Source organism: Anastrepha ludens, chromosome 6, assembly GCF_028408465.1.
Source record: "Anastrepha ludens isolate Willacy chromosome 6, idAnaLude1.1, whole genome shotgun sequence".
NCBI lineage: Eukaryota > Metazoa > Arthropoda > Insecta > Diptera > Tephritidae > Anastrepha > Anastrepha ludens.
This window is the reverse complement of record NC_071502.1, coordinates 106,039,897-106,054,918: the sequence shown is the minus strand read 5'-3', so window position 1 is coordinate 106,054,918 and position 15,022 is coordinate 106,039,897. Positions and strand designations below refer to the sequence as shown.

General features: G+C 38.3%; 1 protein-coding gene across 1 annotated transcript in view; it reads left to right on the top strand.

Annotated features, from left to right (window-relative positions):
• Window positions 1–15,022, top strand: part of LOC128867218 (sodium channel protein Nach) — a 147,650-nt gene that overhangs the window by 106,068 nt on the left and 26,560 nt on the right. The window contains exons 4-7 of the mRNA XM_054108319.1: window positions 9,925–10,122; window positions 10,193–10,477; window positions 14,080–14,316; window positions 14,532–14,686. Of these exons, the coding sequence (XP_053964294.1) occupies window positions 9,925–10,122; window positions 10,193–10,477; window positions 14,080–14,316; window positions 14,532–14,686 (875 nt within the window). The remainder of the gene's footprint in view (window positions 1–9,924; window positions 10,123–10,192; window positions 10,478–14,079; window positions 14,317–14,531; window positions 14,687–15,022) is intronic.

The following is a 15,022-nucleotide window of genomic DNA, read 5'->3' as shown; positions in this document are numbered from 1 at the left end:
TATATTCGCGCGACGCATTTGCTCCATAGCGCTCGGGGTTAGTTAAGAGGCTTTCCATCTCTGCACACAGTGGGTGGTGGGATTTGGGTTGTTTGTGCGTGTGTGTGCATGTATGCGAGTGGGCCACATGTGTTGTCAATATCCAAAAAAAAGGTGTTTTTTCATATACCTAGTTTTTTGCGCAACCATTCATATGTATATGTGTACGAGTGATGGCGGATATGTTTGCGGTCGAAGTTACTTATTGAGGACTGGTCAGCTGATTACTGATGTTAGAAGTTCGAGTATGCTTGAAGTTTGAATATAATATATTTTTATTTCTCCTTTTGTTCGTGAATAATTGAAATCTCAATACATCACCCCTAGCATCTCGGCCAAAAAATGAAAGGCGCCAAGATTGTCACACTTTTCTGTGATTCAGTACCTCGCTAAGAAAGTAAATACGAGTTATACGATTTTAGAGTATTATAGGGCACCAGAATCGATAATCAAAGTGAGAACTTGGTTATTTAATCTGCGATCTGCGAATACAAATTTCATCTGGTAGGTCGATAAAACATGGTAGTTCATGGTACAACAAAAACCATAAAACTCAAATTTTCAGGCTGTGTATAGAATTAAAAATAATTCAGGCAACCTTTTACTCATAATTCCGGGAAAAATGCTGGGTTTCAAAGCTTTGCAGCGCTTTCAATTCTAGTTTAATGCTGTGGTGACTGAAAGTAGCTCAAAATTCGCGTTGATTTTTGATAATTTTATTTTGTAGGCGATTCATGAATCTTCTTCCATATAACGAATGCTCGAAATTTATTTAAATGGAGAAAATCCTCTAAATCACCAGCAAAAAAAATTATGAAAAATCAATTTTTCAGGCCTGTACTTTGGTATAGAAAAATTTAATAAAATATAAAACTATTCGGTTGAGGAATAAGTTCGTAGCGTTTTTACCGAAGAATTTCATTTCAAACAAAACACAATAACTATATCAATATGTGTTGTTGGCTGAATTGTTGCTGGCTTATCGACGCACACCTTTCCTTTCAAATAACATCAAAGAAATAAGTCCAACGGTGTCAAATCACAAGATCTTGGCGGCCAATTGACATCGCCGCAACGTGAGATTATTCGGCCATCAAATTTTCCGCCCAAAAGAGACATTGTTTCGTCAGCTGTGTGACAAGTGGCACTGTCCTGTTGAAACCACATATCGTCCACATCCATATCTTCCAATTCGGGTCATAAAAAGTTCGTTATCATCTCACGATAGCGAACACTATTCACAGTAACTGTCTGACCGGCCGCACCAAACAGTCATTCTTTATGAGTGCATTGGTTTTTCGGCAATCACTCTTGGATTTTCATTCGCCCCAATGCGGCAATTCGGCTTATTGACGAATCCACTTAGGTGAAAATGTCTCATCACTGAAAGTGATTTTCTTCGAAAATTGGTCATTCACTGTTGCCATAAGCCTGAATAACTTAAACGCGTTGCTCGATTATTTATCTATCGATGGTTCAAATTGAATTAGTCTGAAATTGAAAAGTGTCAAATGAAATGCAGAAAAAACTTGACGTTCAGGTGTGGTCCACATTCAATATCAGCCCGTGAAATTTAACCACGCTTTATATTCGCCGTTGCTGTTAACAATCTCTTCCCAGCTTTCGTCCAATTTGTTGATGGTTTTTCGTCAAAAATCGCCTGTTCTGGTGCCAAAGAAGTTGTTGAGCTAGTTTTTAAGGATCTGTTTATTATCGAATGTGACGTCCTTCATATGGTTTGACAGGGAGCGGAAAAGATGGTAATCGGTCGGTGCAAGGTCCGGAGAATACGATGGATGCTGAGGGACCTCCCATTCGAGGTCTTTGAGTTAACGACTTGTGCAACATGGGACCGGTCGTTGTCATTGTTGTTGTTGTAGCAGCATAAACATTCTCCATGCATATACGAGGAATGGTACTCAAGTGACAGTCCATGGCCGGATATAAGTCCAGGTCGTTCCGATTACGTAGAACTGACTGTCGTGGGAACGGCTTTGAAGTCTTGTGCAACATGGGGCCTAGCGTTGTCGTGAAGAAGCATGGTTTGACCATGTCAATCAGGTCTTTTCAGTGGAAAAGTCTCTTTCACGCAGTGTACCATAGCTGGGTAATCTACAGCTCCTTGTTCACCGTGGTATTCTTTACGAACACTTCCCAGTGCACCATGCCCTCCTAGTCCTACCAAACGCATATTATGATCTTCTTTGGATGAAGATCCGGCTTGGTTCTCGGCTTTGGCGTATCTTCTGGAGCCACCCACTTCTTTCTTTGCTTCTTTTTTGATGTGTAGACACCATTTCTCATCTCCCGTGACGATGCGGTACCAAAAGCGCCGTTTATAAGCGCTTGTTGTCGATGGCGGGCGAGATGCTGAGAAGCAATTTGAAGATTACTTTCCTGTTTTCTTTTTTCGTTGAGCTCATAAGGCCCCCAGGCTCTCAATTTTACGGTAAGTCCCATTGAAAGAAGATGATTGAGAATCGGCTTATGATCGCAATTCATTTTTTTCACCAATTCTCGACTGGTTTGGCGGCCGTTCTCCTTCAAAAGTGATTTGAGACTTTCTTAATCGAATTTAGAAGGCCTTCCACTGCGGGACGTGTCCTCGACGTCAAACGACGCCATTTTTCAACTTACTTATGGAATGCAATAGTAAATTGAAAGCGCGCGCTCAAGCCAACATTTTCAAGAACAAAGCTCTTCACAGAACTAGAATGAACAGCCACGAAACCAAGGTTAGAAGCTTATACAATCCCATCTATACTCCTTTCTCTACTCTCAATGATCCAAATCAATGAATGGTCAATGAAACTCCAAACAAAAGTTAATGCAGTAGAAGGAGGGAAGGCCCCCCGTAGAATCATTTACATATGTGATTGCCGGAAAATTTATTGATTTGGCTGAAAATTGCATAGAAGACACCTCGAAAGTGAGCGCCCTGTTTGCTGGTTTTGGTTGTTTGGTTTGGTTTTGGTTTGGTTTGCAGTATAGACCTTAAAGGTCAAAGAATTCCTAGATGAGGCCTAAGATTTACTGCCTTTTTATTTCATTACTTTTCTCTAAAATCAAAAAATTCTGCGCTCGTTCGAAAGTCTGTCAACAATAATGAAATGCAGTTGCGCTAAGGTACCCGATTTCTAAAGAATATATTTTCGAAGGTTTAATATTAAAAAAATGTGAGAAATTCAACCCACTCGAGAGCAACCAAATGTTGAAACAAGTGAAAAATTAAAAGAAAAAATCCCTTCCCTAAGCCCCTTGATCCTTGAACTTAACTTGATGTCCCTCGTAAATGTCCGTTTGTGGTTTAGCAGTAAATAAAAAACCTGCTCAGCGGGCATTGGAGTGCCATGGTGAAAAAGTGGATTGCAACTTTGAGCCACAACCAAATGAAAAACGGAATTACAAACCAAGCATAAGCGGGCATGTGTGGGCGTAAGTATACGAGTATGTGTACGAGTATGAAAAAATGAGGAAAAAGGTGCGGCGAAAAAAATTAAACGGGTTCGCAACACCAACGGGCAACAGCTGTAGCACACACGCATCCACACACACACACCCGTGTAATCGCACACCGACACTTACAGAATTTAGTTAGCATTCGCTATGCAGGTTTGATAACAGAAAAAAGGGATATTTCTGGGAAAATCTCTGCGGTGCATATGATAACCCTGCCAACAGACAAACGGGCCAGTTGATATGGCAACAAATACACTGCAATAACCTTGCACACACACCAGTGCAAAAGTATAACCTCACTGCAAATTTTTAAAGGATGAATAGGGCTGAGGTGTAGTGCGAAACAACAGCAAGCACAAGCTGGGAAGAAATTAAATTTTACGCCAGAAGGATAGATTACAAAATTTCGCGTGACGTCACTGTAGATGAGTTGTGTGAAAAAAACTAAGAAGATAATGTCGAAAGAGCGAAGTTTTGTAAGCAAATATTAAAAATTAAGTTAGTAGAAAAGCGAATATGAAGAAAAAAGCATTCGGTTTTTATTAACCTCAACTTCACGAAGAATTTGTTGAGTTCACATTAATAATCCAGTTCAGCAAACCGTAATCCACTTATGAAACTCCCTTATCTACAGTGAATTCAAAAGCCATTTGGCTCAAACAATGCCATTTCTATTGCTTCCCAATATTAATATGAATAATCACCTGAGCCGTTCGGACTCGGCCTGTAGGTCCCTCCATTTGTGGAACAACATCTTTCCTTTTTACACTCAACAAAAATTATTCCGCAAATTATAATGCGGTTATGATTTTGCACTAGAGTGTGTGAGCTGATATTTCCCATATGTGACCTTACACGTGAATATCCCTGCAGGAAAAAGTGTAACAGGTGAAATCAATTCCCGATTATCAGTTAGTACGATTTTGTCAATTTCAAGCCAGTCATATCGCGAGCATCGACATCTGTTTTCGGTGTGTGACAGTGCCACGGCAAAAAAAGTGTACACCTACAAAAGTCCCTCTCGCACAGAGTGAAATCGAGTGATGACTGCGAAAGGGAAAAATAGAAAGGGAGCAAGAAAATGTAGGTGATTTTTTGTTTTGAAAGATTTTCTGCTTGAAAAATTTATTCAAAGTCTAAGTTTCAATCCAGGTTTGAGAAATGATGCTCATAAAAGTGTTTGTAATATTTTTGATTTTGTTGCTATATTTTTTACTAAATATTAATTATAAAATTGTATAGTCTTTAGTGTTCTGCTCAAATAATAAATATGTAAAGTCTTCTTCATGTCTGTTAAACTTGTGACAACTCACAAGTATCATTTCTTTCTTTTAGAAAGAGCATCGCAAGAAAATTAGTTTTGCAATGGAGTCGCAATACAAAAAGTATTAGAAACCGCTGATATATCTGCACAATTTTTGCTGGATCAATGACAGCTATTCCCACAAATTCATCGAATTTCCTACAAGTGCGGCACTATTCGAAATGGTACGCTGAGAGGACTATTGGCTAGGGCTTCAACGTTAAATATTCAGTAGCTGGTCAAGTGGAAAAGAGAAAAATATGATTTGGTCATGGTTTTCAATAGAGGAGCAGCAGTTCGAAACCAGTGAGTTTTCCTGCAAAAAAAGTTAATTGTGTTAAGGAAGTCGTAGTATAAAACGAGTGGAAATTACTGCTCTAGCCTATCAACTATTTCAGCAGCTGGAACTAGAACACAGTTCGGTTTCTCATGCAAAATCTTCATTAAATTTACTACTTATTTGAATCCTCTGTGAAAGTGAGTGTCAGTTCCAAACTACTAAGTACTAGAGTTCTTCGGTAGAATTTAGTACTGATACAGAGAGTACTAGATCTCGTCAGTAGAGTTGCCGACAACCGTTAAGTGATAAAGAGGGTACTAAAGATCCTCTGTAGAATTTAGTACTAGTTCAGAATCATTTATCTTGTGTATTAAATTTAGTACTATTTAGTTTCGAACTATTATAAAGATATGTAGAAGGTATTAAAGCCCCTCTGCAGAATTTAGTACGAGTTCAGAACTACTGAAATGTGATGCAGGGGGTATTCTCTGTAGAGTTTCATGCTACTTCCAGACTACAGAAAAATGATATAGGAACTACTAGAAATCCTTTGTATAATTTAGTAGGGGGAAATGGGGAGTTGTGAGACACAGGGAGTTGTGAGACATTGTTACCTTTCGGCATTATTCATTTGTTTACATTCGATTTTAAGTGTCAACAAGTGTTCTCGATGCGATCTCACTTTTCAGCTAGCATTGGTCATATTTACAGGCATTCGACGCGTCTCCCAGTTACTGTGTTTTGGAATTTCTCGGTAAGTTTTTTTCATCATTTGTTTTGCGATACATTCGATCAGTTGTTGAAGCAAATTGCAAATGTTAATATATACAAATTATTAATTGTCCTATTAGCTTTGAATTTACACATTCACTTGGGCATGAACGTTCGATGTGTTTATGACTACGCGGCCATTTATAAAAAAACGATTTGGGGAGTTGTAAGACAACAAATGTGGGGAGTTGTGAGACACCGTTTTTTCGACGTTTTAACGCATCTTTCATAAGTACCTCGGAATATTCATGCATTGTTTGTACATATATCATGAAATTTTTGGTTAAATTTGAGTTTTTATTGTTTTTCCGCTTTTAAAGTTAAGCAGAAACAACTCCATTCATTGCAATGTATGCGATCGAGCTGTGCAGCTAAAGTGTGCCAATTTACGAATTGGTTATTATATTGTACATGTTCTCACTGCGAATCATCAGATTAATGGCATTGTATTTTTTATACACTTTTTTTATAACAATTGTCTTTTCTTTTTTATTTTTCATCTTAATAAAGAACTAACAACTAAAATAAGTCATTTTTATTGATTTAAACCATGGTGTCTCACTACTCCCCACATTTTTGTATTTTGTATTATATTTTACATTATTATATACAATTTTAATTTTAAGGAAAATTGTAGTTTTGTTAAATTCCATCGTTGACATATGCAGAATATTAAGATTTTGAGTAATAGGGGTCCAAAAACAAAACCCGTCTCACAACTCCCCATTCTCCCTTACAAGCTCAGAAATATTGAAAAAGGGAAGCAGAGGCTACCAGATCGCGTCAGTAGAATTTAGTACTAGAGTTTGTCTGTAAAATTTAGTACAAGCTCAGAAATATCGAAAAAGGGATGCAGAGGCTACCAGATCTCGTCAGTAGAATTTAGTACTAGTTCAGAACTATTGAGAAGGGGTGTGGAAGGTACTAGTGCTCCTCTATGGAATTTAGTACTAGTTGCAGACAATCGAAAGAAATATAAATAGAAATGGCATTGTGAAGGTGCCAGATTTATAATAATTATATCTAATTATATATATCTATAAAATTTGGTAATACTTCCGAACTATTGAAACATGCAGAAGTAGGGGCACTTGATATTTCTTAGAAACCCTCACCGTGCAAAATTCACCAGCTGCTTATATTTATTTATTTTGTTTATATAAATAGTACATAGTAAGACTAAGGTCTTTTAATAGTACTTCAACAATATTATAAACAACTGGAATATTTTTAACATACACGTTTCTTAATCTAACTTTTACACCAGTATATAGAAAAAAACAAATAACGCGCACAAATCATAGTTATAAATTCATTAGAAGCGCTTCCCTGCAGGGATGCGAATTTGCCTGTGTATGCATATGTTTGCGTGTGACTACTGTCGCTATAGCAACTGAGTGCCACTGGATAATGCGCTCCGTTACATTCATCTTTGCCTTTGCTGCTATAAAAAAATACCAAAATTTTAGCACTTTTTGAGGTTAGAGTTGGAAATTTGAATTAAGCTCTTGCTGCAACTCTTTATTTTTTTTTTTTGGTTTTTGTTTAGAGAAAAGTTTCCGATTCGCTGTGTGGGTATTTTTTTTCGTCGAAAAAAGCTCGCAACTGCTAGTATTAGTGAGTAAATGAGCTCAATTTGAGCGCGCATGAAAATTCCAAACGCAGATGTGCGCTGTGAGATAAGTTTGTGCAGGTCCATTTAAATTCATTGTGCACTAATTTGGGTTTTTTCAAATTTTACGTATATATTTTAAACTTTTTTTTCGTTGCTTTTTTGTCATAATAATTCACTGGTACTTTGTTGAAAATATTTAGAGGAGTTTAAATCGTTTTTTAGTGGTCTTGAATGTCTCTCATTATTTATTTGAAATGGAATTCTTAGCTGGATTTCACTGCTGATCGGGTCTTAGCTTTTCGTTTGATCGAAATTCAATGCGTCTCAATATTTCTTATACTCTTTAATATTAAATAATCTTTGATTTTTAAATAAAGGGTGGTTAAGTTTCAAGGGCCGGTATTAATTTTAAACAAAATAAAATTTTTCTAAGAAATTATTGTCATTTCTCTTTGTTATGATAATATTGGTATGGCTCAATTACGTATGGAACAAAATATCGGCCAAATGGCCGCCGCGGCATCGGCGGCTCACCTCTATCCGATGGTCCAAATTTTCGATGACGCTGAGGCATAATTGAGGTTCTTGCCGTTAATGTGCCGAATTATCTCATCCTCTAGCTCTTGAATTGTTGCTGGGCAATAACCCCAAAGAAAGAAGTCCAACGGTGTCAAATCACATGATCTTGGCGGCCAATTGGCATCGGCCATCATATTTTTCGCGCAAAAGAGCCATTATTTCGTTAGCTGTGTGACAAGTGGCACCGTCCTGTTGAAACCACATATCGTCCACATCCATATCTTCCAATTCGGGCCATAAAAAGTTCGTTATCATCACACGACAGCGAACACTATTCACAGTAACTGTCTAACCGGCCTCATTTTGAAAAAAATACGGCCCAATGATGCCGCCGGCCCATAAACTCTTTGTGAGTGCATTGGTTTTTCGGCAATCACTCTTGGATTATCATTCGCCCAAATGCGGCAATTCTGCTTATTGACAAATCCACTGAGGTGAAAATGTGCCTCATCACTGAAGATGAAGTGCGCGATATGCATTTTGATTTGAACGCCCATTTCCATAATAAGCCTGAATACCTTTAACGCATTGCTCGATTGTGAATTTTTCCATGGTTCAAATTGAATTAGTCTGAAATTTGAAAAATGTCAAATGAAATGCAGAAAATAACTTGATGTTTAGGTGAGGTTCACATTCAACATCGGCCCTTAAAATTTAAACACCCTTTATAATTCCTATTTTCTTCGAGTACTTCACTAAAAGCCATGCAATGGCTATAAAAAAATTGGGTTCCTCAAATTTACACACTTCCTCACTTATTATTTCTTAAAATTTTTGAAATCAGTGCGGAAATATTGTAAAGCGCGTCGGAATGGTTTTTGTTCTTAGAATTCTCAACGCAAGGTTTGTGGCGTCAACTTTAAAATTTTCTTCCTTGAAAGGCGATGGTGGTAGCGCAAAGGCATTTGCCTTCTAGAGCGCGAGAAATGCACGCGGAAATGCGCTTGGCATGCGTATGTGTGTGTGGCTTCAAATGTGTTTGAATCACTTGCGTGTGTATGTGTGTATAATAAATGCTTGTAAGTGCAATAAAAAAATACTAGCAGCATTTCGACAATATCTCACATTTGCACTTTGACTATGACTATTTTTTTTTTCATTTTTGAGGAAGAGGAACCATAAAAGTTGGAGGCTTGGGCCAAGTGCGCCAAAGCGCTTGAAGTCATTGACTGCCAAATTTGAGAAAGGGTGAATTACAGGCAACACATATTAACACACATACTCACACACATGCAGCTATAGACAATGCCAATGAAATAGAGAAGTTGTGCATACAAACATACACAACCACATACATGAAATATTTATTCTCATTACGTCAACTAACTTTTGCCATTTTTTTCGCATGCAATTTGTTTTTCGCCAACAATTTTTACGCACTTATTTTTTTTTTTTTTGTCATTTTCAGCAGACCTCTGCATGAGAAAACTTTTGAAATTATGCAATTCACATTTGGTTTTCCCACAACAAAAAAAGAACAAAAAAACAATAATTTTTTATTACTTCCACTTCCATACGAACATTTACAGTTTGTTGACTTGGCTTTTGCCTTTTGCGGCTGCGATTTTTATGAGCAACCAAAAAACGGAAATACTCATAGCATAAATTTACACGCAATAGATTTTTATGAATGCGCGCAAATGTCAGATTTATGACGCCATTTTAGAGCCGGTCATTCACATCACAAAGCGCAGCGGGCATACGTAAAAGGACAAATGCTTAGGGGTAGAAGGGAAAGAGTAAGCACACATGCACACACGCACTAACTCACTCACTGACTCACTTATTCACTTCCTCCTTCATTTACTCACTCATTCCCAAAGAAACTCGTCACTCTAGCTTTCCCATTTCTCTTCAATCTCGTTGCTCCACCTCCAGAATGCTTTGGCTGGCCTTCATCTGCGTTGCTCTCTTCGCCATCATTTCGTTGAGTAAACGTACTTGGGAGCGTTTTCAAACCTCACCCATGGTCATATCGATGGATCGCAATAAGTTGGTGTGGAATACGAGCTTTCCCTCGCTCACTGTTTGTCCTCATAAGCGCATCGATGAGTTGAAAGTGGAGGAATATATGTAGTAAGTGAAATTTTATGCGATTATCCTCCTTGTTTATCCATAAGAAACTTTGAACATTTCATTTGATTAGCTCACATCCAAACATTTTCGAATCTGATCAGGATCGTAATGATTTTCATGTATTTATTGAGAAGTTGGCTCGCCTCACCTATGAAAATATCGAAACTCTGCCGCGTAATAAAACTTTTGGCATATCGAGCAGCAACTATCTGAATTTGCTGTATGAACTCAAATGGAATTTCGAGCCGGAAATGAGTAGTGGCGCCGCCGTACAAATGTTCATTTATGAAACACTCACAGAGTTTGGCATTTGCCATTCGGTAAACTCACTCGTGGCGCGCTATAATTCTTATGAGTAAGTATGAAAAATTGTTTTAGTTTTATCTAACTGATTTTGCATTAAAAATATCATTTTTTGTCAGCCTGTTTATACTTAGACTCAGGGCCGTAGAGAGCAAATCCGGGCCCCGGGAGAAAATTGCAAATGCGGGCCCTTTCCAATTATGTCTAATCCATATAAATCGCATTACTCTCGAGCCCGGGCCCCTCTGAGAACTCCGGGACCGGGGTAAAAAGTCCCCGATTCCCCCGTCCCCTCTCGTCGGGGCTGCTTAAACTTCTGTATTTGCTTTTCTTCATATTTGAGTTGTTGTTCTCCGCCATTCTACTCGCCCCTGCTCTCTGTCCGAGCTTGATCTCCTCTGCCAAAAATTAAATAATCTCCGTTTGTTTGCAGAAAGTTGAAAATAATCCAAGCCTGTCATATCTGGAAGACCGGTTCATCTTCATTACAAGATTCCGATTCCTGAATATGAATATTGAGGATATTTATTTCCGGAAGAACTACGAAATGTTTCAATGGCCATATTAACTCATTTTATCCACCTCTTAGTAGATCATCCAGATAATCCAAAAAAAACTTCTTGGTCAGAAAGACTGGATGCTGCTGAGAGGTGGGACAGTTCTACATACTACAAATGATCACAAACCGACCACGAATCTTCCATCTAAGAAATCCAAAGAAATATTTTTTTCTAAAACCCTCTTACTCCTGTTTCTCTCCGTCCGAGCATAGTGTGTTTTTCCGAAAAAGAAGAAAGTTAGGTAAAATGCAATCTTAACATATCCGAAACATCCGCTGAACTCCATCGCAAGGTTTGAATTTCCGGATATGGATCTTCTAGAAACATATTCCCGAAAGATCACCTTTAAGGGAGCCCTCGTCCAAGGTTTACCAACTGCTTGAATGGCCTCATTAACTCACCCACGCCTGAGTCACCTAGTAGATGATGCAGGTTATTCCACAAAAAGCTTATTGACTACAAGGATACTGAAGTGCACTCTGAAAGTTGGAGGCACTGCAGTAAATTTGATAGCAAATCTAATGAAATGTTTCCATCCAAAATGGAAAATAATTCAATAAAAAATAGTTCTCCTGCTGCCACCTCTGCCTTTTCCGGGTGCTTACATTTTGCGAATCTGGCCTCGATCTTCATTGACTGATTCTCATAGAAGAATTTCAAGCACGTCTCTCAACGAGCCTACCCACCAGCCGGATTTTCTCTGATCTTGTTCAGCCTGTCTTGGGTCCTGATGAGCATAGTTAGTTCTATTGGCACTAAAACACGGTAAACATTTTCTTATATATATTTATATATATAGGTTAGGTTAGGTTTAATGGCAGCCCTAGCACAGGGCACACTTGGACAAATATTCAAAAAAATCGGCAGGTGTGATTCCATGCAGCGGAGAGGAGAAAGGAGAAGGAAAGAAAGAAGATTTGAGATATTTAGACCCGATATATCCACAAGCGTAGCGAGAGAGAGCCCAGATGTCTAAATCTTTGCCAGACGAGAGCAGGGCAGCTAGGTGTTGAGGTGATTCCACCTCGTCCTCAAGACAGCTTCTGCAGAACGGACTTGAGGCAATCCCAAGTCTCACAGCATGAACACCTAACGGACAATGTCCGGTAAGGATACCCACCAAATTCGAGAGCTGGGGTTTGTTTGAGCTGGACCTTGCACGTTTGCACACTAGCCCAGCACTCGCTGAGTTGGCTCGAGGCCCTCCTTCTCCAGCGGCTGCCGCAAAAGCAACGAACTGACTGATGTGTTGGAAAAGATATTCCTTTTCTTGCATACAATCATCAGGCATCGCAAAGTGGCTCACTCTTAGTTCGTTGGAGCATAGCGACCTCTCTAATATCAACTTCATATTTTCGCTTCACTGGGACCTACTAGACCTACAAACTATACACTATGGAAGGCCTGCAAAAAAATACATAATAACCAAGACGTTGACAACTCTGAATTTCATGCTCACCTCACTAATAACATAAATATACCAATCAAGAAAATAACTTCGAAAGAAATACGAATAGCAGTTGAGACAAAAATTGACGTAAATAAATCCAAAGGATGTGACGGAATGACAGGAAGGATTCTAAAGGAGTTACCTGACAAAGCCACTCTCTACTTAAGAAATATATTTAACTCAGCATAACGAATGAAGTATTTTCCACAGCCTTGGAAGGTTGCTGAAATCATCGCAATACCCAAACCTAATAAAGACGCCTCTGAAGCTTCTTTATACAGACCAGTTAGTTTATTACCATCATTATCCAAACTTTTTGAGAAGCTTATACTTGACCCCATACTACAGGCGCGAAACTTATTTCCTTCACACCAATTCGGATTTCGTAGGAAAAAGAGTAACAAATAAAATATTGTCAGAAAATGATAAAAGAAATACATGCGTTGTTGTGTATCTTGATGTAGCGAAAGCTTTCGACAGCGTGTGGCACAAAGGCTTAATATTTAAACTCAAACAGTATCTTCCGCTCGACTACTATTTGTTAATGAAAAGCTATTTAGCAAATAGATACTTTTACGTGAAATATAGAGACAAATACTCTAACATTCAACTCATGGAAGCCGGTGTACCTCAAAGCAGTGTACTAGGGCCTGTACTATATGTGCTGTACACAGCTGATATTCCCTTGCCTGCAAGTATCGACATGATAGCAACATTTGTAGATGACACCATCCTATTGGCAACTCATAAAACCTTAGAAGCAGCAACAAACAAGTTACAATAGATTTTGAACAAAACACTAACATGGTTTAATGCAATTCATGTAGTTTATTCTAACAAGAAAGTAGGGCACAAGAATCTAACAACAAACAATTCACAAATCCCGATAGACACCAAAGCAAGATACCTTGAAATGACTATTAACTCTAAACTTCCCTGGAAAGAACATATCACGTTGAAAAGAAATGAGGTAAAAAACAGATTCCGACAACTATAGTAGCTACTTGGCAGGCGCTCGAAACTGTCTTTGCTGAACAAAACTCTTATATACAGAACTATGATTGTGCCAATCTGGGCATTCGGCATAGAAATCTGGGGAACTGCAGTAAAAGTAACATTGACATTATTCAACGACTACAATCAAAAGTACTCAGAACTATAACCAATGCACCTTGGAACGTCCCAAACGAAGATATTCATCGCGACCTCAACATCGATACAGTAACAGAAATCATCCGCGAACGCAGCACAAATCATATTGCCCGTTTAATGAACCATACAAATACTGACATGCGACAACTCCCATCAGAAGAAAGGGCAAACTTCAGGCGGCTCAAACGACCAACGCCAACTCAGCTGATAACTAGAATAATTTAAATCTACACTTGTAAACTCACACAAAAACTTAACCAAAATGTAAAATTGATGATGATTAATATTATGAAATCCAAGCTGTAGAATTACTTAGTGTCATACGACAGGTGTAATCAATAAAGGAGGCAAAAAAAAAAATTCCGCTTTCCACTTTAGTTATATATTTCTGAAAACCTGTATATATTCCATTACCAATAATTCCATTTTAACCTCGATTTTAAATTTCTCTCCATCTCTCTCACACACGCACAAAATTGGACCTCATGCCAGCTACTGGAAACGCAACGATTGGAGCCAGTTAGATCATGGCGATCGTGTCACCGTGCACCCGCTTGATGGCGAAATCTATGCTCAGATTATAAACCTCTCCACCGCATATGATGTCTACTTTCATGGCGCCGGCGACATACCGAATATATCGAAACAACGTTACACGTTTCCAGAAACTGACTACACAACAGTGGAACTAATTGCGTTGGAGATCTATACAGCGGAGGAGGCGCGGGCGTGAGTGCTGGAACGAAATGAAATAACTTTTTTTTGAACTGCCTAAAAATATTTACATCATATTTCAAAGTAAAGCTTAGTTGTTTAGAAACTTTCGCTTGTATGACCGCTTAATTTTAATGGTGTCTGCTTTTAGGCGCCACTTTTTTCTAATAATTTCTAATATTTTTAAAATAAACTAAAATAATTATAATTCTAATAAAATTGCTTCACAGCTTCACCACCAAACAGCGCAAATGTCGCTACCAATACGAGGCTGAGGAAATGCAGACGGTGCCCATCTACAGTTTTAGCCTCTGCCTGGCCGAGTGTCGCATGTTTTTCGCGTTGCGGGTGTGTGGCTGCGTGCCGCATTTCTATCGCAATCAGTGTGAGTGTTCAGTATACACTTAATTCACGCTTAGAAATATTTTGACCCAATTACACTTAATGAGCGCTAAAAGCATTATTTTAATTAGAAACGCAAAAAAAATAAAATAAAACACAAAAAAGCAAAAACACAAATGCTTACCGTTACAATTATATAATGTTATGCTATGCTGCATTCAAATAACAATTCGCTAAACCAACGCTTTTATGAAAATATCAGTTTCATTTGCATCTGTGTATGCGTGTGTGTGTATGTCTGTAATTCGTAGTTGCAAGTGACAACGCATCTATTTGCTAAAAGCCATTGACGCCATTTTGAATATTATACGAATGTTGG